The sequence below is a fragment of the Oryctolagus cuniculus genome, chromosome 11, assembly GCF_964237555.1.
Source record: "Oryctolagus cuniculus chromosome 11, mOryCun1.1, whole genome shotgun sequence".
Lineage (NCBI taxonomy): Eukaryota > Metazoa > Chordata > Mammalia > Lagomorpha > Leporidae > Oryctolagus > Oryctolagus cuniculus.
The window spans coordinates 119449802-119471703 of NC_091442.1; the positions used below are offsets into that span (position 1 = coordinate 119449802).

Below are 21902 nucleotides of genomic sequence, written 5' to 3' on the forward strand. Positions count from 1 at the left end.
GCGTGCGTGGGGTGTGTGACATGGGAGGAGGAGGTGGGAGTGGCGGCCATGGCTGCCGACGGCCCGTCTGCCGTCCCTGGGCTGCTGGCCGAGGTGGTGTCTGCACGGTGCCCACACATGCATGTTCTGTGTGGCTAAGAGGGAGACACGGGCGCGGGGAGCGAGAGCTGCGGCGTCGACCTTGCTGCTGGCCCCCTGCACGGCCGTGGGCCCCTTGGCAGGAAGAGAAAGAGGAGCAGACGGGACGTGTGTCCGACGGCTGCCGGCGTGTGTCCAGGCTCCTGCTAGGTGGCTCCGGGGGTTTGGCGTCCCCGTGTGCATGGGGATAACACAGCTCTTACAGGTCACGGGAGACCCCTGCCCTGGCATCGGGGAGCGAGCGGATCTGCTGCCTGGGGCTGTTGTTCTTACCCAAGGCCCCGCCCTCTGATGCCACCCCCCCGCCAGGCTGGAGAAAGGGTCCCCGAGCAGATGGCCCCCCCGCCCCGTGGCAGAGCAGCAGCCGGGGGAAGGCAGGACCGTGTTCCCCCGCACAGCTGTGGCCTGGGCACCCGGGCGGTGGCTAAGCTGGGGGGGGCTGCCTGGCATGGAGATATTGCACAGGACACAGAGATACTGAGGGGGCGCAGCCAGGGCGTGCTCCCTGGAGGGGGTGCCCCGGGGGTGCGGGGGGGCCAGCATCCCCCCCCCCTCCAGACCCGAGACCCTCTGGGCAGGGTTTGCAGCCTCAGCGGAAGCGTGTCTTACAGACTCTGCCATCCTGGAGGGAAACCCGCCGAGGCGGCACCGGGGACCAGGTCGCGACACCCAGCCCGGAGGCCGCAGGGCTCGCCGGACCGTGTGTTATTCTGTCCTCACAGTGCACTAAGCACAGCACTCACTCGTTCCCTCGCCTGCCCCACGTGTTGGGCGCACGTTCACCGTCTCCAGTGCGCCGCTGTGGCTCTCGCTGTGGCGTGGCTGTGGTGGAAGCGACAGGGGCGAGGGTACACAGGGCTGTGTGGCACAGCGCGGTTGGGCTGGGCGAGGGCCATGCGGTCAGGTCGGGGGCAGCCCCTCTGGGAGTTGACACCTGCACAGTGAGCATGTGGAGAATGTTCCAGAACAAGAAGCGAGGGGGTGCCTGTGTATCGAGGAGCAGTGGGGGAGGCTGGAGCGGGGGGGGGGGTGGTGGTGACGGCAGGCAGGGTCAGGCCACGTCCAGCCCTGGTGGAGCGGGGTGGGGCGGTGACGGCAGGCAGGGTCAGGCCACGTCCAGCCCTGGTGGAGGGGGGGGGGTGGTGACGGCAGGCAGGGTCAGGCCACATCCAGCCCTGGTGGAGCGGGTTGGGGGGGAGGTGATGGCAGGCAGGGTCAGGCCACGTCCAGCCCTGGAGTGGGGGGGCGGTGATGGCAGGCAGGGTCAGGCCACGTCCAGCCCTGGAGTGGGGGGGGGTGACAGCAGGCAAGGTCAGGCCACGTCCAGCCCTGCTGGAGCAGGGCGGGACGGTGACGGCAGACAGGGTCAGGCCACGTCCAGCCCTGGTGGAGGCTGGGGGGGGTGGTGACGGCAGGTAGGGTCAGGCCACGTCCAGCCCTGGAGTGGGGGGGGGTGACAGCAGGCAAGGTCAGGCCACGTCCAGCCCTGCTGGAGCAGGGGGGGGGGACGGTGACAACAGGCAGGGTCAGGCCACGTCCGGCACTGGTGGAGCGGGGTGGGGTGGTGGTGATGGCAGGTAGGGTCAGGCTACATCCAGCCCTGGTGGAGCAGGGGTGGACGGTGACGGCAGGCAGGGTCAGGCCACGTCCAGCCCTGGAGTGTGTGTGGGGGGGTGACAGCAGGCAAGGTCAGGCCACGTCCAGCCCTGGTGGAGCAGGGCGGGGATGGTGACAACAGGCAGGGTCAGGCCACGTCCGGCACTGGTGGACAGGCCTTGACTGCAGGTGACAGGCAGCCGCTGGGGGTTTGGGCAGGGCCGTGAGTGGGGGCTCTCTCTGGCTCCTGGGAGGGTCAGGGTCGGGAGGCCTCAGGGGCAGCCCGGTGTCAGGTGAAGAAGCAAACCTGAGTGCCGCACTCACTCGCGTCCTTTGAAAAGCCGTGGCCCTAAGCCTCACCTCCGGCAGGCCGAGCTCCGCCCGGCGTCTCCGGTGCGGATGCGGCCCGGGAGGAGGGGGCGGGGCGTCTTCCGGATGGGGTCCCGCCCTCTCAGGGCGCGTCTCGGTTCCCTCTTCAGTCGGCTGCCGGCTGCCGTGCAGTCCGTGAGCCCCGCCCCGCCGCTCTCCGTGTCTGTGAAGCCCCGCGTGACCCTGCGATGGCTCAGGCAGCCTCGCGATCGCGGGTGGCCGCCGTGTCGTCTCCCCTGAGAATCTCCAGACAGCGCGTGGGAGGCGGTTCCGCAGTCTCCCGTGTGTCAGGTGGGCTGACATCGGCTCAGATATGAGCAGAGCAGCACGGGGTCCTGCCTGGCTGTGTGGATGAGGCCGATGTGTGCTGGGGTACCCTCTGTGAGCACCGTGCTGGGGTACCCTCTGTGAGCACCGTGTTGGGGTACCCTCTGTGAGCACCGTGCTGGGGTACCCTCTGTGAGCACCGTGTTGGGGTACTCTCTGTGAGCACCGTGTTGGGGTACCCTCTGTGAGCACCGTGTTGGGGAACCCTCTGTGGGCACCGTGCTGGGGTACCCTCTGTGAGCACCGTGTTGGGGAACCCTCTGTGAGCACCGTGCTGGGGAACCCTCTGTGAGCACCGTGCTGGGGTACCCTCTGTGAGCACCGTGTTGGGGTACCCTCTGTGAGCACCGTGCTGGGGAACCCTCTGTGAGCACTGTGCTGGGGAACCCTCTGTGAGCACCGTGCTGGGGTACCTCTGTGAGCACCGTGCTGGGGTACCCTCTGTGAGCACCATGTTGGGGAACCCTCTGTGAGCACCATGTTGGGGAACCCTCTGTGAGCACCGTGCTGGGGAACCCTCTGTGAGCACCGTGCTGGGGTACCCTCTGTGAGCACCGTGCTGGGGAACCCTCTGTGAGCACCGTGTTGGGGTACCCTCTGTGAGCACCGTGTTGGGGAACCCTCTGTGAGCACCGTGCTGGGGAACCCTCTGTGAGCACCGTGTTGGGGTACCCTCTGTGAGCACCGTGCTGGGGTACCTCTGTGAGCACCGTGCTGGGGAACCCTCTGTGAGCACCGTGCTGGGGTACCCTCTGTGAGCACCGTGCTGGGGTACCTCTGTGAGCACCGTGTTGGGGTACCCTCTGTGAGCACCGTGCTGGGGAACCCTCTGTGAGCACCGTGTTGGGGAACCCTCTGTGAGCACGTGACTCTGAGCCCAGGGATTCCGGCTGTGACGTTCACGCGGGCATCCGAGTCACCGGCTTCCCAAAGGCGGAAGCTGAGACCAGGCAGACTCTGGCCGGACGCCACGGCTGGTTTCCGCGTGGGTAACGGAACAGCACAGAGGTCTAAGGACCGCACCTGGGCTCTCCCAGCCTAGAGTGGCCAGGAAGAGGAAGAACCAGCCACCCCCACCCCTCCCCACCCCCCACCCCCATACTCACACACCCTACCCCCCACATCCCCCCACCCCTCCCCACCCCCCACCCCCATACTCACACACCCTACCCCCCACATCCCCCCACCCCCACCCCACACCCCCACACCCTATACTCACACACCCTACCCCCCACATCCCTCCACCCCCACCCCCATACTCACACACCCTACCCCCCACATCCCCCCACCCCCACCCCGCACCCCCCACCCCCATACTCACACACCCTACCCCCCACATCCCCCACCCCCACACCCCACCCCACCCCCTATACTCACACACCCTACCCCCACATCCCACATCCCCCCACCCCCCACCCCCACCCCCCATACTCACACACCCTACCCCCCACATACCCCCACCCCACATCCCCATACTCACACACCCTACCCCCCACATCCCCCACCCCCACCCCACACCCCCCACCCCCATACTCACACACCCTACCCCCCACATCCCCCCACCCCCACCCCACACCCCCCCATACTCACACACCCTACCCCCACATCCCACATCCCCCCACCCCCCACCCCCACCCCCCATACTCACACACCCTACCCCCCACATACCCCCACCCCCACCCCACATCCCCATACTCACACACCCTACCCCCCACATCCCCCACCCCCACACCCCACACCCCCACACCCCATACTCACACACCCTACCCCCCACATCCCCCCACCCCCACCCCACACCCCCCACCCCATACTCACACACCCTACCCCCCACACCTCCCCCACATCCCCCCACCCCCACCCCCCATACTCACACACCCTACCCCCCACACCTCCCATACCTACACACATACTCATACCCCCAAGCCACCTCCACATACCCACACCCTCCCACATACCCACCCCCACACCCCCCATACACAACATACCCATAGCCCCACACACACCCACACCCCCACACAGCCCCTACACACACACCCCCTAGTCCCCTCCCCAACCCCCACACCCTCCCCCCACACACTCTCACTCCCCCCACACCCCCTACACACACCCACACATACCCCCTACACAGCCACACCCCCTAATCCCCCTCCCAACCCCCCACACCCTCCCCACATACCCACTTCCCCCACCCACACCTCCCCATACCCACACTCCCTCACACTCCCCCCACACCCACACACACCCACACATACCCCCTACACACCCGCACCCCCTAATCCCCCTCCCAACCCCCCACACCTCCCCATACCCACACTCCCCCCACACCCACACATACCCACACATACCCACACCCCCATGTATACCCACACACATAGCTGTACCCCCAACCCACCTCCACCCACCCACACCCTCCCCACACCCCCCATCCACACACATCCCCCATGCCCCCACACCCTCCCAACACCCCCACACCCCCAACCCCCCAACACCCCCGCCCTGCATACAGACACCCGCCCACAGCCACACATCAGTCTCAGGCTCCCGGTCCCCAGACCCTGGGGACAAAGGTTGGTGGTGTGACTGCCAGGCGGGAGCCCTCTGTGTGCCAGCCTGAGCCGACCCCCCTTCCTGTCACCTGCTCCTCCTGCACCCCAGGTGCCGTGGCCACACGCAGCTGCAGGTTGGCTGCCAGCAGGGGACGGGAGGGGACGGGGCGGGGGGGCCTGGGCTTCCCTGAGCCTCTCCCACCCCACCCCATCCCCACGGCTGCCCGGCGCTGTTCCTGTCCCGTGCTGAGTGCCCGTGGGACCGGCTCGCTGGCTGTTTTCAGGAGCAGACAGACAGCTGGGGGATTCAGCCAGGACGGGCGGCCGGGGGGTGTCACCAGAGCTCGGGGTTCCCTGACTTGACACTTGGGGTCCGTCTCTTCACAACCCCGCCTCTGGCCATCTCCAGCTGGTCAGACTCCCCACTTGGGGTCCTTTTCCCGCTTGGGTTCCTTTTCCCCACTTAGGGTCCTTCCCCCACTTTAGGGTCCGTCTCCCACGTGGGGTCCGTCTGGTCTGTGTGCAGCGCGGTGGCGCACGGTGGGTGCTCGGCCGCCCTTCGTGAGTGAAGGAACCAAGTCGCGAACGCCTGTGGGGTACCCGCACGGCAGGCCTCACAGCCAACAGTCGTCCCTGGGCGCTGGGTCCAGGAGCCCCTGGCTGCCCACCCCTGCGCCGGCTCAGGCCCTCCTGCGCTCAGGCCGTCTCTGGGTCACGGTACCCGTGTGACGCGTGCTTTGTTATCGTGAGGGGGCAACGATGAAACAAAGCCTGTGGGTGTTTAAGCAGATGCAGCTTTGGGGGGAGCCCGGTCAGCCCAGACTGTGTGAGCCTGGAACGCTAGTGGGGGGTAGCAGGGACGTGGGGCCTCCAGCCACGCGGCTGTCAGCAGAGCCGAGCTGGGGGTCGGAACCGAAGCCCCGTCGTTGGCAGCCGGGACTCGCTTGGTTTCCTGATTTGCCGCCGGGGCCGCGTCGCCTCCAGCAGCTGTGTGTGGAAGGCTGGCGGCGTGTCGGGCGCCGGGTGGGGTGCTGTCCTGAGACGCTCCAAGGTGGCACCGTGGCTGTTCTTTTTTTTTTTTTTTTTTTTGACAGGCAGAGTGGACAGTGAGAGAGAGAGAGAGAGAGAGAGAGAAAGATCTTCCTTTGCCGTTGGTTCACCCTCCAAGCCTGGCGCGCTGCGGCCGGCGCACCGCGCTGATCCGATGGCAGGAGCCAGGAGCCAGGTGCTTTTCCTGGTCTCCCATGGGGTGCAGGGCCCAAGCACCTGGGCCATCCTCCACTGCACTCCCTGGCCACAGCAGAGAGCTGGCCTGGAAGAGGGGCAACTGGGACAGAATCCGGTGCCCCGACCGGGACTAGAACCCGGTGTGCTGGCACCGCTAGGCGGAGGATTAGCCTAGTGAGCCGCGGCGCCGGCCGGCACCGTGGCTGTTCTGCAGACAGAACAGAAGGCCGGAGGGGAGCCCGCAGGTGGGTGTGGGGCCGAGCGCCGGGCCGCCGGAGCCTGCAGGTGTGGGGCCCTCGGCCCTGCTCCCGAGGGAGATCGAAGGCGTGTGGACAGGACCGGCGTCTCTGTTTGTGACTGAATCCTGAGCGAGCGTGACGCTTCCTGTCTGGCCGTGAGTTCTGTGAGCATCCCAGAACTCCTCCCGTGGCATCGAACTGTTAGAGGAACAAGCGTGGGGGCTGGGCGTGCAGGGAGGGACCACCGCCTGTGGACAGCCCCGCCCCCCGTGGACAGCCCCGCCCCACTAGGGCCCTCCCCCCGCCTCCACAGTGCATCACAGTTCGGTGTGCGTGGCAGGTTCCCACGTGGCCGCCATGGCTTTATCCCTCCCTCCCCTCCTGAGGAACGTGGAAGCGCCGGCTGGCCCCTGGCCGGGGACCCCCGTCCGGCCCCGGGTGCCCAGCCGTCCTGACGCTCTGCCTCTCACGCCCGTTCCATCGCTCCAGAGAAACTGGCCGACTGCAAGCTGAACGTGGCCGAGGTGACCCAGTCCGAAACGGGCCAGAAGCAGAAGCTGCGGACGGTTCTGGAAGCCGTGCAGGACCTGCTGCGGCCGCACGGCTGGGCGCTGCGCTGGAACGTGGACTGTGAGTGGCCGCGGCGGGGCGGGGGCGGGGCCCCCTCCATCCTTTCCTCTCTGCCGCTGTCACTCACCATCACCTTCCTCCCCCACCCCCGCTGCCGCCCGGGAGACTGTAGGCCAGGGGTCAGAGCAGAGGGCGGCTTGGGGAGGCGGAAGTCCCCACGGGTTCTGGGCAGGGCTGGGGGAGGTGAGGCGGGGTGGGCTGGCCTGAGACACACGGCAAAGGTCTGCTCTGCCCTGGCCACCCCCTCTCCCAGTGCAGGGCAGGAGGAGGGGGCTTCCGCGCTCTCTGTGGGGGCCAGGCCTTCGGGGGCTGGAGAGCCAAGCCTGAGGCTGTGGGCTGAGACCTGGTGCCCTGGTTTCTTGGCAGTGGAGACCTGGGCCGGAGCCAGCCTGCCTTGCCAGTTACAGGGTGGTGGGGAGAAGAGCAGGTGGGACCCGCCCAGAAGTGGTGATCGTCCACCTGCTGAGGGGGCGGCCAGGGGCTGATGTGCGCAGGGTGGGAGCTGGTGTCCTCCTTCTCCTGAAGTAGCCCCCACCCGTGACAGCCCATCCCCACCTGGGACAGCCACCCCCACCTGGGACAGCCCACCCCTCCCCTGGGACAGCCCACCCCCACCCGGGACAGCCCATCCCTCCTCGGGACAGCCACTCCCACCCGTGATGGCCCACCCCCACCCGGGACAGCCCACCCCTCCCCTGGGACAGCCCACCCCCACCTGGGACAGCCCACCCCTCCCTGGGACAGCCCACCCCTCTCCTGGGACAGCCCAACCCCACCTGGGACAGCCCACCCCTCCCTGGGACAGCCACCCCTCCCTGGGACAGCCACCCCTCTCCTGGGATAACCCAACCCCACCTGGGACAGCCACCCCTCCCTGGGACAGCCGCCCCTTGCTGGGGCTGCTGACCACAGAGCAGGAGTTGCTCGGCGCCTGGAGTCACGACGTTGCCGTGAGGGACACGTGGCTGTGACCCCTCTCCTGCTCCTTCCCCGCCTGCGTGCTGATTCTGCTACTCTGCGCCTTCCGCCTCCGGAGTGCTCCCCCAATTTACTGCTTTTAAAAGTGGCGGCCCGGGTCACCAGAGGCCGGCAGGAAAGCGGCCCCGGCCGCAGGCGTCCATACCCCCAGGGTGCCCCGGCCGCGCTCGGCTTCACCCCGTCCGCCCCGCCCTTGTCTCTGAGCGCTCGCTGGCACGCAGGCCCTGGGGTCTGCTCCGAGCCGTCTCCCTTCTCGCCCGCCCACAGCAATCCACGGGAAGAACCTGGTGGCCATCCTGCACCTGCTCGTGGCGCTGGCCATGCACTTCCGGGCCCCCATCCGCCTGCCCGAGCACGTCTCCGTGCAGGTGGTGGTCGTGCGGGTGAGTTCGGCCCGGGGCCCACACGCTCGCTTGTCCCCCGTCTGTTTCCCGTCCCCGGGAGGCGGCCTTGCCTTCCTTCCACTTGACGAAACGCCCGCCTCGCCCTGACGTCCACGTGAGCCCTGGCGTGGCCCGCGTGGCGCTGGTTTGGAGAGAGGCAGAGGCGGGAGGGCGTGGCTTTCATTTTCCTCATTTCTGAAAAGGCAGATCCGTCTCGGCAGCCAGCTCTGCGGATTCAGTCCGTCGCTTGCTGATGACCCGCCGCGGGAGGGCAGGCCCAGCGGATGAAACCGAGCCCCAAATTAGGGCTTCTGCGTGCTGGCTCCCCGGGCTGCCCGTCATGCCCCACGGGCTCCTGCTAAGGGCTTATCTCCCCCGACTCACTCGGAGACAGGGGCCGGGGACCCAGGGTCAGCTCAGCCGCCGGCCTCCTGGCTTGCGTAGGTGCCTGAAGCACCTACTACGCACCAACACCTGTGTGGGTCACGGCAGACGCCCCATGCCGAGAACCCCCCCGCCCACCCACCCGGGGCCGGGCACACACAGTCAGCGCGTGTGCCGGCAGCGGGGGCTGCCCTTGGAACCCGGATGTCTTGGTATTTGTGCCGGCTCCGTTCCGTTTGGTTTTTAAACCTATCATCAGTCGGTCCCGCGGCTGCCGGGATCCCAGGGGAACTTGGCCAGACTTGTGATTTCCAGAGTGGTCCTGACCCCTCTGTTAGCCCTCGAACCCTTCCTGGACCTCACCTGCCACGACCCCGCGTCCTTCCCAAGGCGGGCGCTTGTGGTCAGCCCCCTCGTCTCGGATGCCGGCCCGCAGGCAGCTGGCCGGGGGAGGCGTGCCAAGGACACAGGAGAAGCCGTCCCCCGCCCGCCGACGTCAGCTCGTGGATGTCTCCTTTCGGGCTTGTGCTGGGGCCAAGGCGCTCTGTGGGTCTGCGGTGAGCTCGGCTGCCCCGGGCAAGCACTCGCTGGCACCGGCTGCCTTGGCCGGGGCCGCGCCTGGAGCAGGAGGGAAGGAGCTGGGGTCGGCCTCCACAGTGCTCAGAGCTGCCCCCGGGGCGTGCCCGGCCCGTGGCCTCGGGCAGATCACTTGAACTCCCCCGTAACGGGGCTCCGATCCCCTGATGGGTCGTTCTGCGTGTTCTGCGTCACGGCTCCCACCCGGCGGGCGCTCGGCGTGTGCCTGCGTGACCGCAGGTGTCTGTGCCCTCCTGAGGGGTGGGCCCCAGCCCTCGGAGGCCTCCCCGGAGGAAGCTCGGCCCCCAGGCGAGCCCACCTCGGCTGCCTCAACAGGCAGGGAGCCCCCGTCCCTAGAGGCGTCCAAGTAGTGGTTTAGCTGCCGGGCTCCACTGGACCTCGTGTGACATGTGGGCAGCCCCCCTACTGCCCCCACGCCCCCACGTGGCCTCATTGACCCTGGAAGGAGTGTTCCAGGGCTGTGCTAACGGGTGCCACGGACTGGGGGCTTTTAGTCCCTCGCCATTCTGCTGGCCAGGTGTGGGCAGGGCCAGGCCCCCTCCGAGGCCCCCGGCCCCCGTCTCTCTGCACCTCTGGTAGTCTCTGCTGGCCGCCGAAGTCCTTGGCTTGTGGCCACGCCCCTCCAGCCTCTGCCTCTGCCATCACAGGGCCTCTTCCCTCTGACCTGGGTCTCTTGTCTTCTCATAAGGACACCAGTCCCGTTGGAATTAGGACCCAGTGTAGTCCGAACCCACAATGCCTGCAAAGGCTCTCTCCAAATGAGCTGGCATTCTGAGGTGGTGTGAGCCGGGGGCAGCATGTCCCGCCCGGCGCGTGCACACGCACACACGTGCACATGCACACACACGCGTCGTTTTGGGGGTGCCTCCTCTCCACTTGCTCCTCCCCACTGGGCCTCACCTCTGCCGGCTGTGGGACACGAGCAGCCCCTGGGGGGTCTGAGCTGGGTGGGGCCTTTCTCCTGAGACCCACATAGGTGGCAGCGCTCGGGTGGGGAGGGGGCCTGGGTGCGACTGGGCCGCCCCCAGCGTGTCCTTCCTCTCACCTCTCCGCCTGCCTGCCCGCCCGTCCGTCTGTGTGTGTGTTTGTGTGTTTTGGCATTTCCAGAAGCGGGAAGGCCTGCTGCATTCCAGCCACGTCACGGAGGAGCTGACCACGACCACAGAGTAAGCGGCCCACGTGAGCCCAGCCTGGGCCGCGGCCCGGCTCCGGCAGGCTTCCCTCCCCAACGCGCGCTGCGGCCCTTCTAATGCTAGAACCCAGCGGTTCTCCCAAGCCTTGGGATTTCTCACTGCTCATTTCGGGTGGTGAGCTTTTTTGCTTTTTTAAAAAGATTTGTTTATTTAATTGAAAGGCAGAGTTACAGAGAGAGACGGAGAGACAGAGACTTCCATCTGCTGGCTCACGCCCCAGATGGCTCAATGGCCTGGGCTACACCAGGCTGAAGCCAGGAGCCAGGAGTTCCATCCGGGTCTCCCACGTGGCTGCAGGGGCCCAAACACTTGGGCCGCCTTCCATTGCCTTCCCAGGTGCCTCAGCAGGGAGCTGGGTTGGAAGCGGAGCAGCCAGGACTTGAACCGGTGCCTGTATGGGATGCCGGCATTGTAGGGACTTAACCCTCTGTGCCTCAATGCTGGCCCCTGGATGGTGAATTTTAAGAATGAGGAGTATGGAGGGGCTGGCGCTGTGGCATAGCGGGTAAAGCCACTGCCTGCGACTCCGGTGCCCCATATGGGCACTGGTTCAAGTCCTGGCTGCTCCACTTCTGACCCAGCTCCCTGCTAATGTGCCTGGGAAAGCAGCAGAGGATGGGCCAGATATTGGGGCCTCTGCACCCACGTGGAAGACCCGAAGAAGCTCCTGGCTCCTGGCTTTGCCTGGCCCAGCCCTGGCTGTTGAAGCCATCTGGGGAGTGAACCAGCAGATGGAAGCTCGCTCTCTCTCTCTCTCTCTCTGTGTGTCTTTTCCTCTTTTTCTGTAACTCTGACTTCCAAAGTATTTAAGTAAATCTTAAAAAAAAAAAAAAGAAGAAGAACAGGGAGTGTGGGGACAGAGCCAGGCTTAGTTCAGGTGGTCCGAGACCCCCGGGGCGCACGCGAGCCCCACCTCGGTCCGGGGCAGGGCGCCATCTGCTGAGCCTTGCTGTGATGGCCATGGCTGAGCCCGCGCCCCGGGACAACGCCGGGGGCATTTTTAGAGACATCTAAGTCTCCAGCCCCACTGAACGGGCCAAGCCAGCAGCGCGCTGTGTGGTTCCTGGGGGCCCTCGTGACACCCCCGGAAGGAGCTTTGCAGTCCGCAGCCTTTGTGCCCCCGCTCGCCTCACCTGCTTCTAATGAAATGGGACGTCCTTGTCCCCCGTGCAGTGACCAGCCCCTGAGTCACCAGCCCCTGGGGTCTGTCAAAGGTTGGGGCCACCCCAGAAGCCCCTCCCACAGGCGAAGATGAGGAAGGTGGCTCTGGGCCCGGCCGGTGGCCTGGGGCTCCTTGCAAGGAGCTGGGTTTGGGTGGTGTCTTGGTCATGATGTTGGGGACCAGCGGGCCCCAAACCAGGTGGTAATGACAGCCATTGCCTTTGCTTCCGGTTCCGGCTCGGTGACTGCGGCTGGGCTCGGCCGGGCGGTTCCTGCCAGAGGGCTGCGCTGGGGCTTCCCCCATGCGTGGGGCACCTGGCGTGGCCTCCCCCTTGCTGCCCCGCATGCGCTGGGGGCCAGCCTCTTCCCCGGGTGCCCTCTGCGTCTCTGGGGGTCATCCAGGGTCCAGGGTGGGAGACACACCCCCCCATACATCACAGCCGTGGGAGGAACTGTGGCCTCCGAGCCAGGGTGGGAAGGCAGCAGAGCCTGGGCCCCTCCTCTGCCTGGGCCACTCCCCCGCCTGGGCTCCACCCCACCTGGGCCCCTCCCCCGCCTGGGCCCCTCCCCACCTGGGCCCCTCCCCCACCTGGGCCCCTCCCCATCCCGCCTGACAGTGCCCTGTGCTCTTGTTTGCAGGATGATGATGGGGCGCTTCGGTGAGTAACCCGGAGGACGGGGTCCTGGGGTGCACATGGCCATGCAGGGTTGGGGGGCTCCTGGGCAGGCTTGCTGTTCCCAGTGACTCGGAGTCCTGGAGAAAGCTCACAGGACCCCTCCCCTACCCCCCTCTGTGAGGGGCCGGGTGGTGCCCAGAGAGGGGGAGGGGTGGGCTGCGGGACCGTCCCACTGCCAGGGGCAGGAGCCGAGCAGGATGGGGCTGAGGTGGGAGGGGCGGCACTGGCCTAGGGCTCAGCGCTGTCCCTCCCCGTGAGGGCCGAGGCTGCCCCTGGACAGAGCTGTGGGGGGGTTCCGTGGATAGGAAGGGTGTGCCCTGCACCTGGGGCAGCTGGGAGGACCCCCCGCCCTGTTCCCAAAGCCCACGAGCCGTCTTGGCCACATCACTGCTGGCAGCCTTGTAAGCCCCAGAGGCAAGACCTCCCCCCCACAGCCCAGTTAGCCGGCTGCCTCCAAACAGGGCCTGTGGCTCCCCAACACTGTGCCCCCAACACTGCACTCCCCAATACCATGCCCCATAACACTGTGCCCCCAACACTGTGCCCCCAACACTGTGCTCCCCAGTATCATGCCCCCAACACCACACTCCCAACACTGCACCCCCAACACTGTGCACCCCAACATGATACCCCCAACACCATGCCCCATAACACTGTGCCCCCAACACTGTGCCCCCAACACTGTGCTCCCCAGTATCATGCCCCCAACACCACACTCCCAACACTGTGCACCCCAACACTGTGTCCCCAACATGACACCACTGAACACCACGCCCAACAACACTGCGCTCCCCAATGCCACACCCCCAACACTGTGCCCCCAACACCACAGCCCCCAACACCATGTCCCCAGCACCACACTCCTCCACACTGTGCCCCCCAATACTGTGCCCCAATACCACGTACCCAGCACCATGCCCCCAACACTGCACCCCCAGCACTATGCCCCCTGACACTGCAACCCCAATACCACACCCCAACACCATGCCCCCAACACCGCACCCCCAACATCGTGCCCCCCCAACACCGTGCTTCCCAAACCACACTCCCCATTACCACCCCCAATGCTACGCTCCCCAACACCGTGACGCCCAACACCATCCCCCAGTACTGAGTTCCCCGGTACCTGGGGGGCAGCCCAGGGCTGTCAGGGTAAAACTGGGACCACCTGCCCCCATGCCTGCCACCCCCATCCCTGCAGGGTTCCTGGTGTGGGCGTGTCACCCCCATCCCACCCAGCGGGGCCACAGGCCCTGAAAGCCCGAGGCGACCCTGCTGCCGCTGACCTGTGGACTCTCGGGTTTGGAAAGTCCTTATCTGGCAAAGCTGGGACTCGGTCCCTGGAACTCACTGGCGGCCATGGGACTGGGCCGGCCGTAGAGCAGCTGAGCTCTGCCTGATGTCTTCATTATCACGAGGTCCAGCGGGAGTGGGGCGCGCGCGTGTCCGTGTGGTCTTCGGGTTTCTGTGGCATTGTCCCATGTGTCACCCGTTGTCACGCGTGTCATCTGTGAGTCAGGGGGAGGGGCCCTGTTGAGGTGCAGGGGGATCCTTTGGGTGGGGAAGCCCAGCTGGGGAGACCCCTGGGGCTGAGCGAGTGTCAGGGCCAGGCAGGGGTCCCGAGGTTAGAACCCGGTGCCGGGTGGCTGTGCCCTGGGCCACTGCGCAGCTGCTGGCATCCTTGGCGGCGGGGGGCGGGCACCGTGGAGCCAGGGCGAGGTGGTGTCCCTGCCTCTGGATAGGAGGGGCCGGTGGCTGTTAGTGTAATGGGCTAGTGGGCCATCAGTCCCACCCCCGGCGGCGCAGCCTCTGCCGACGCCAGCTCCCCAGTCTCCCAGGGGCAGCCGCATGTCTGCGTGGTGGCCGCACCACAGCACTCAACTCCGACATCCCCCTGCGGCCACACTGCCACGCCAGGTCCCGCGGCGCCACCTCTGCCGGGGCCCAGCTTCCTCCTGGGGACGCCGGTCTCTGCTGCCCCTTCTGGAAGGTTCTCCTGTTGGGGTGGGTCCCGACGCCCCGGTTATCACGCCCCTCCTGCTCAGGACCCCCTTCTTGGCTCGCTGCGGAGTGGCCAGGCCCAGCTCTGGGGCTCCCTTGCTGCCTCACAGCTGCCCAGGGCGCCCGCTTCCAGCACCCCGTGTCCGTCCGGGCTGCTGGCTCCCGCGGCTCCTCCAGCTCCTGGCTTCGAGGTCGGGTGCTGGGGAGGTGGTCCTGGCATTGCCGCCCCTCCCTGGTCATACTGATTTCTAACCACCGCACACGCATGGGGCCCTCGCTGGCCTGCCTGGCGTCACCATCACACGCAGAGCCCCCTCCCCCCCGCCGTGTGCTGGCAGATGATGGAGCCCTTCCCCCCCGGCCTCCCTCCTCCTGGGGGCCGGAGCCGGCTCCTCTGCTTCCCCCACAGCAGCCGCCGGACATTCCAGGAGCTGCCCAAAGTCAGCCAGGCCCTGCTTGGCCAAGGGCTGCCTGCTGGGCTCGGCCGGGAGCTGGGCTTTACCCGTGAGCGTGCTGAGCCCTTGAGGGGCTCGGCTGTGCCCCTGGCTCCTAACCCTCCCTGCCTGGCAGAGGCGGGAGCGCCTTCCTCTCCTCCCACCGCCCACCCGGGGAGCCAGGAGCAGCCTGGTCTCCATGGCGACGGACCAGCGGCTGCCTCTTCTCGCCTCCTGCTCCCAGGCTTCCGAGAGCCCCTTCCCAGGACCCTGTGGGGGAGGGGGAGGGCACACTGCCTCCTCACCCTTGGCCTGTCCCCTTCACACTGCTCCCCAAGTCTCCCACTCAGCTGGGCCACCCCCAGACTCCCTCAAGGCCACCAACCCTGGGCTTTCTGTTCCCTGTGCTAGAATGCCCTCCCCCTCGTCTGGCCCCTAAAGCTTTCTTCCTGTGCCCACCCCCATCCCGTCCTTGCCCATGGGCCCCCAAATTCTAGTGTCTGTGGGGAGCAGGCCCTCAGCCCACCGGAGGGTCGCTTGACCATATACTGGTGAGCGCTGGCCTCCCCTCAGCCTGGGCGCGGCAGGGGTGGGGCAGCCCCAAAGCCACTGCTTGATGAGCCAGGTGTGGGCGCAGGTACAAGCCCACCCTTGCCACCGCCCCTCAGAGAGGGAGAGACCCAGAACTTTGGGCAAAGTCTTCCGATTTCAGAAACATCGACTGCAGCAACAGCAGGTGCACTTGGACTTGGGTGGACTTGGGTGGACTCTGGGCCCCTCTCTGGCCCCTGCAGCTTGTCTCTCCTCCTGGCCCGGCCCCTCCCAAGCGCAGGCCTGTGTCTTGTGGCTCTCCCAGGTGTGCCGTGGTCGGCAGGCGGGCGCAGGGCAGCAGGGACTTCCAGGTGCTGGGGCCCAGGCTGCGGGCTTGGCCTGTTTAATTCTTACTCCAGGGGTGCGGTGGGCTCTCAGGACCGCCTGAGGGGCAGAGGTGGGTTTGGAGAAGGAAGCTGTCTGCGCAAAGTCTAAGAGCTTCAGGTCGGGCTCCCAGGATTTGAACCCGGGTGTGTTTCTGTCCCCCCCGCCGGGTGCTCCCCGGGGGCGCTTCAAAGCCGGCCTGGTGCCCGCAGCCCCTCACAGGTGAGCGGTGGCCGGCGTGGGAGACGCGTGTGCCGCCTCCCGCCTGGCTTGACTCTGCCCGCCCAGCGGTGGCCCAGCTAAATATACCCCGCTGACGTCAGGCGCTCTCCCCGGGCTCTTGCTAAGCTGCATCTGAAGTTGCGTGCGGCTTTGTCAGGATTTAGCTTTCTTCCCGGGCCCTGCGCTGAGTGTCATCGGGCCGAGATGCAGCTGCTGTGGTGGAAAAGCCAGCGGCCTCAGGAGGTGGGGCCTTCGGGGAGCCCCCCCCGCACGTGTGCATCCGTGTGCGCCCATGTATGCACGCACACATGCTTTCCTGTTTCCCTTCCTCTTTGCCGCTCGCCTGCCCCCCACCCCCACCCCGTGGGCCAAGGAAGAGCCCCCAGGCTGGGCTGAGCATGCAAGCCGCCTCCCTGGGTGCCGACCAACTGTCTTTGGGGGCTGCAGGGTGGGGGGAAGGGGTGCGGCTGCTGCCTCCCCAGGGCCTGGCCGGCTTCTCTGTTGGGGCTTCTGCCCGGGCCGTGGGCCTTCTCTGTCTCTCCCCTCCTCTCCCTCGGGCCGGCCAGGGTCCCTGAGGCAGGTTCCTGCTCCTCCAACCTGCTACCCCGCCGCCACCCCCCCACCCCGGGCTGGGCTCCCCAGCCCCCTCCCGGGCTTGTGCCCGAGCCTGCTTCCTGGAACCTTGAGGACAGAAGTCAGGGTGCCCTGGCGCCCTTCCAGCTGTCCTCTCCCCCTCCCCAGGGACCCAGCCCCCTGCCGTGAGTCCTGGCTGCAGCCGTCCGTGCTGCAGTTCTCCAGGTGGCCTCCTGCCCGGCTGGAGAGGGAAGGGGCTGAGTGGCCGCGAGCATGACTGGGGCTCACCCGGGAGGAGGAGGATGGCCGTGACCCATGGGCAGACGTGAGCTGCCCGTCCCGGGTGATGTCCCACGGAGGAGGCCCCCCCCCCCAGCCCACTGGAGAGCGATTCTGGGGCGGGGTCTCCGGTCCCGACCCTCACTGTTCTGGGAGCCAGAGCAGCGCAGGGAGCTGGGCTCAGTCCCTAATGCCCGGTGACAAGCAGAAACGAGATGTGATGGACACCAAGGGGGTGCACCTGGCTAAGGGGTCAGAGAGCGGGGGTTGGGGCGGCACAGGGACAGCAGTGCAGAGGCCCCGGGCCGGGTGGGCGAGGTGGAGTCGTTGGGGGTGCTGGGCGTGACGCTGAGCCCCCGGGAGAGGCGTTGGCTTTTATCCTGAGTGACCAGGAGCTGTGGGGGTGGGGAGGAGGGGTGACCCAGTTTGTACTTTCAGGGGCAGGGGTGCACAGGGGAGAAGCGGGAGGAGGCAGTGTGGTGAGGGCGGAGTCCCGGACACCTGCTGGAGCGGAGTGTGGGGGAGGGGAGGACTGAGGACCCTTGCGAGTCCTAGGGTGGGAGCGGGGCGAGCGGGCCGGGGTCCGAGCGCTGCCCACGGTTTTCATTGAAAGAGCTGGCGGCTGAGTTACCCACAGCCCCGTGGCGTGCAGCCCAGCCTCTCTCTGCTCGGCTTGGCCAGGAGGCCACGGCAGCGGCAGCTCCGGCGCTGGCAGGAGTCCCGAGGATGCTGGGCGGGGGGCGTGAGTGCCGAGGCTGAGCAGCCCCCGGATCCGGGCTGGTGCCAGGTGCTGGCACCCACCCTTCTCCTGTCCCCGCAGAACGCGACGCCTTCGACACGCTCTTCGACCACGCCCCGGACAAGCTCAGCGTGGTGAAGAAGGTAAGCCGCGCGTGCTCCCGCTCCGGCTTTCTCGGCGGCGCTGGCACCTGCGGGGAGGAAGGTGGGACGCTGTTTGGAATCTCTGAGATGTTTGCCACGTGGACTGAAATGTAATTACAGCCAGAAACGCGACTACAGTGCATAAAATTAGCACCTTTTAACTCAGCTTCCCGGCTCCCCCGTGTCTTCCTGCCCACCCGCCCGCTTCTGCTAACCGAGTTAGGAGCCAGCTCCGGCAGCTCCTTCCACCGCGTCCAGGCCTTTCCCCAGTGTGGAAGTCTCTCCGCGGCCAACCTGCCGGCTGGCGCCACCGCCGAGACCCCGAGGCGCGTGCGCCCACCCCGAGTGCAGGGTGCATTTGCAGCCCGGGGCCCGGCGGGCGTCACCAGGCTGCCCGCTGCTCCGGGCCGCCGTGCACCTGAGCCCCGGGAGGCTGCGGCAGCTGGGGGCGCGGGCTCCCCTCACTGCACGCCGAGCCGCCAGGACTGCAGAGGGGAGGCGGCCGTAGATGGCTCTGCCTCCTCCCTCCCCCCCCACCCCCGACCCCGGCATCGTGCTGCTCTGTCTCGGGCCGTGTCCCCCGGATGGGTGCGCAGTGCAGGCCTTGTCAGAGCCTGTACGGGATGACCTGTGGCTCGGATCTCTGTGGGAGGCTCGGGAGGGAGTGTATCCCACGCTCGCGTGTCTGTAGTGAGGTACAGGTGACATTCCTGGACTCCACTGTTGGAAGTCTTGGTCCAGGCTCGCACATCACCGGAGGGCTCTCCGGAGGCTGCTGGAGCCGCCCTGGCGGCTCTCCTGGGACAGAGCCCTCCTGGCATCCTGGGGTCACGGTGAGCCCCCGGATGTCCCCTGCCCGCCCCTCGGCCATGCCTGGCCCCAGGAGCCCTGACAGACCCGGCGCGGTGGGTGCGTCTAGTCCAGGTCCCCCGACTCCTCAGCCTGTGACCAGTCGTCTCTCCGTCTTCCCATCTCTGCGGCGCTGTGGCGACCAAGCGGCGCTGAGGTTTGCTTCCGGCTTCGGCTTCGGCGGAGCTGGTCTCCACCGGCTGCTTTGAAAAGCTCTGGTTTGGGCCCCTGGGCCACCGACAGTGAGGACGAAACCCCTTGATGAGCCTGACGCTTTGCTGTCCTACACGGTGCCCCAGGGGAAGGCAGGAGAGCCTGGGCGCCTCCCAGGGTTTGAAACGGGCATATTTGCTGTTGCCAGCGGGGGCGGGGGGCTCAGGGAAGCGTGTCCCGGGTCAGCTCACTGATGGGTCCCCGCCCCCCTGTGCCCTCGCAGTCTCTCATCACCTTCGTGAACAAGCACCTGAACAAATTGAACCTGGAGGTGACAGAACTGGAGACCCAGGTAGGCGGAGCCGGGGCCAGCGGGGGGCGTGGGCACTCACTGTCCCGGGGGGCGTGGGCACTCACTGTCCTGGGGGCGTGGGCACTCGGCAGAGCCGTCTCATCCGGCTCGCGGGGAGTCCCCGGCACACAGCAGCCCGGTCTCCAGGTAGGCGGAGCTGGGGGCCGCCGGGGCCTCTGGCCTGCGCCGTCCCGGGGGGCGTGGGCACTCAGCGGCACGGCCTTGTCCATCTTGCGGGGAGTCCCCGGCACACAGCCGCCCGGAGAACGCTGTCTGCTGAGAGCCTCTTTCCGGGCCGGGTCCCACAGGGGTCAGGACTCCTCCACTCTGGGGCCGCCTGGGGCCTCCGCCTGTGCGGGGCTCTTGTTCTAGAATGTTCTGTTCTCTCTGCAATGGAGCAGCGCCGTGACCGGCAGCTAGGAAATCTCCGTAAATATCCCTCGGGGAGTACGGTACCCACTATTTCTCCTGTTAGAAGTCTATCAGCTGTTCCCCTCCAGAGCTTAGAGAACATCACCGACATAGTTTTCAGGTTAAAGACAAAAGGTAATCTCGCCGGGATTAGCTGGGTGCCGAGCTGTGGGTGCAGGCGGCCCCGAGGCGCCCGATCCGGCTCAAACCCGGCGATTGCCTTGTGTGCCTTTACCTTTCCTCATTTGCTTTTCTAATTAAAAAAGTAATTCAGGTTCAATCAGAGCGGCTGAAAACGCAGATAAGCAAAGCAAATGAAGAACGGCCTGGAATCTGGCCCAGAGGGAGCGGCGCCCGGGACTGGGGGGCTGGGGGGCTGGGGGGCAGCCCCTCCCCACGCGGCTCCGTTTCTGACGCAGTCGTCCGTCCGCGCCTTGTTCACAAACATCTGTGACTCCAGCAGTCCACGCGTGCTGCCCACGTAGCCTCCGAATGGGTGCTGTTTGGCGAATTACCGATGCAGGAGTAAACTCGGCGAAAAACGAAAGCCCTCCCTTGTCACCCCCCTCCCCCCGCCCGCCTCTCGGGGGAGCCGAGCCCGGCTGATGGCCAGAGCTGCCTCCCGGACACTGGGTGGCCTCACGCGTGTTTTCCCCCTGCCACTCCCCTGGTCTGTTCTCTGTGGCTACGGCAGAGGGCTGCAGGCTGATGTTTGTTTTATGAATCTGTAAAGAGGAGGGGTGGGCCCTTGGAGGCTGTGTTGCCCAAGGCGGGGGGGGCACACCCCCTCTACAGCCATGGCAATGGCCCCAATCCACCCATGAGGGACTGCCCAGGGCCTGGCTGCCTCTTGGAGGACCGCCCTCCTACCCCGTGGTCCCAAGCCATCCCCATAGCCGTGACCATGCCTCTTTGTGGCTTTGACCTCCATGGCCAAGTTGGGGCTGGGGCAGGAGCCTGGACCAGCATGGCGGAGGGGGCTTTGGTCTCTTCTTAGTGAGACGCTCTCCCCTCCTCCAGGTCCTCTTTCCCCCTTGCCTGTGGCCCATGTCAGGGCACTGACGGCCTCTTGGGCATCCCTGCCCCCTTGTCTGTCCGTGTGTCCTGCCTGGAAGTCCCCCCGCCCCCAGGCCGGCAGTGACCAAGAGAACTCCCAGTACTGAGGGGCCTGCCCAAGGCGGCGCAGCCCCGTGCAGCAGCCGCTGGCCACGTGTGGCCGGGGAAACTGAGCACACATGCGTTGTGCTTAACTTAGTTGTTAAGGTGTTCACCTTTAAAAAAAAATTAGTTATTTTTATTTGAGAGAGTTACAGAGAGAGAGAGAGAGAGAGAGAGAGAGAGAGAGAGAGAGAGAGGTCTTCCATCCACTGGTCACTCCCCAGATGGCCACAGCAGCCAAAGCTGTGCCGATCCAAAGCCAGGAGCCAGGAGCTTCCTCCAGGTCTCCCACGTGGGTACAGGGGCCCAGGGACCTGGGCCATCCTCCACTGCTTTCCCAGGCCACAGCAGAGAGCTGGGTCGGAAGAGGAGCAGCCGGGCTGAGTCCCGGCACCACAGGCAGAGCCTTAGCCTCGTGCGCCACAGCACCGGCCCCCGAGGTTCACCTTCGGTAGTTGCGGAGGTCGGTCGTACCGGTCGTACCGCGTGCCTGTTCTTAGCATGTGGTAAGCCGGTAAACTTCACCTTGGACGTGTGTTTCGCCAGCATCGGTTGGTTAGCGAGTTCAGGAGAAAAGTCAGCCCGAGCCGGACACAGGACAAATGCCGTGTGTGACTCCACCGCTGTGAGCCCATAGAAAGCGACACTGGGACTGCCAGGGCCTTGGGTGGGGGAGGCGTGGGGAGGGAGCAGAGCTGCAGCCTGGGGAGACCAAGTTCCGGAGCCGACGCTGGTGGCGGCCGCACGGCAGGGCGGGTGCCACTCAAACGCGGTTCACATGGACAATTTCATGAGGTGTGTGTTTTACGAGCAAAAGTCGGTGCTGTTCGAACACAAGCACGTGGGCGGGGCCGCGGTGCGGGCCAGCAGGTGCAGGCGTCCGAGGCCGGGAGATCCCTGGCCCTGGGTCTCCTTCTGCCTCCTGCCGCGCTGCCGTCAGAGGTCCCCGCGCCCGCGCTGTCCCCTCCTGGGGGGGCTGGGGACTCGGCCCTGCTGCTTGGAATTCTGTCCTGAGTTCAGAGGTCCAGGCAGTGTGGCAGTGTGGGCAGAGGGGCTGGAGGATGGGGGGAGGGTGGGTGTCGCAGCCTGGGGGCCATTCCATGCCCCTGCCCAGTGCTGACCGCGCCTCGGGCGGGCCCTGCTGTGTGGGTGCACACAAAGAAAGGCTCTTGGTGCAGGGCCTGGGAATGGGAGAGTGCTGTGTGGTTAGGGGGCAGCTCGCAGGGCG

General features: G+C 66.6%; 1 protein-coding gene across 4 annotated transcripts in view; it reads left to right on the forward strand.

Moving 5' to 3' along the window:
* PARVB (parvin beta) overlaps nucleotides 1-21902 on the forward strand; it is an 85339-nt gene that overhangs the window by 52657 nt on the left and 10780 nt on the right. For all 4 annotated transcript variants that reach the window (XM_051840923.2, XM_051840925.2, XM_051840927.2 and 1 more), the window contains exons 5-10: nucleotides 6932-7072; nucleotides 8318-8433; nucleotides 10522-10580; nucleotides 12408-12427; nucleotides 17690-17751; nucleotides 19037-19105. In XM_051840923.2, coding sequence (XP_051696883.1) covers nucleotides 6932-7072; nucleotides 8318-8433; nucleotides 10522-10580; nucleotides 12408-12427; nucleotides 17690-17751; nucleotides 19037-19105 — 467 coding nt within the window. The remainder of the gene's footprint in view (nucleotides 1-6931; nucleotides 7073-8317; nucleotides 8434-10521; nucleotides 10581-12407; nucleotides 12428-17689; nucleotides 17752-19036; nucleotides 19106-21902) is intronic.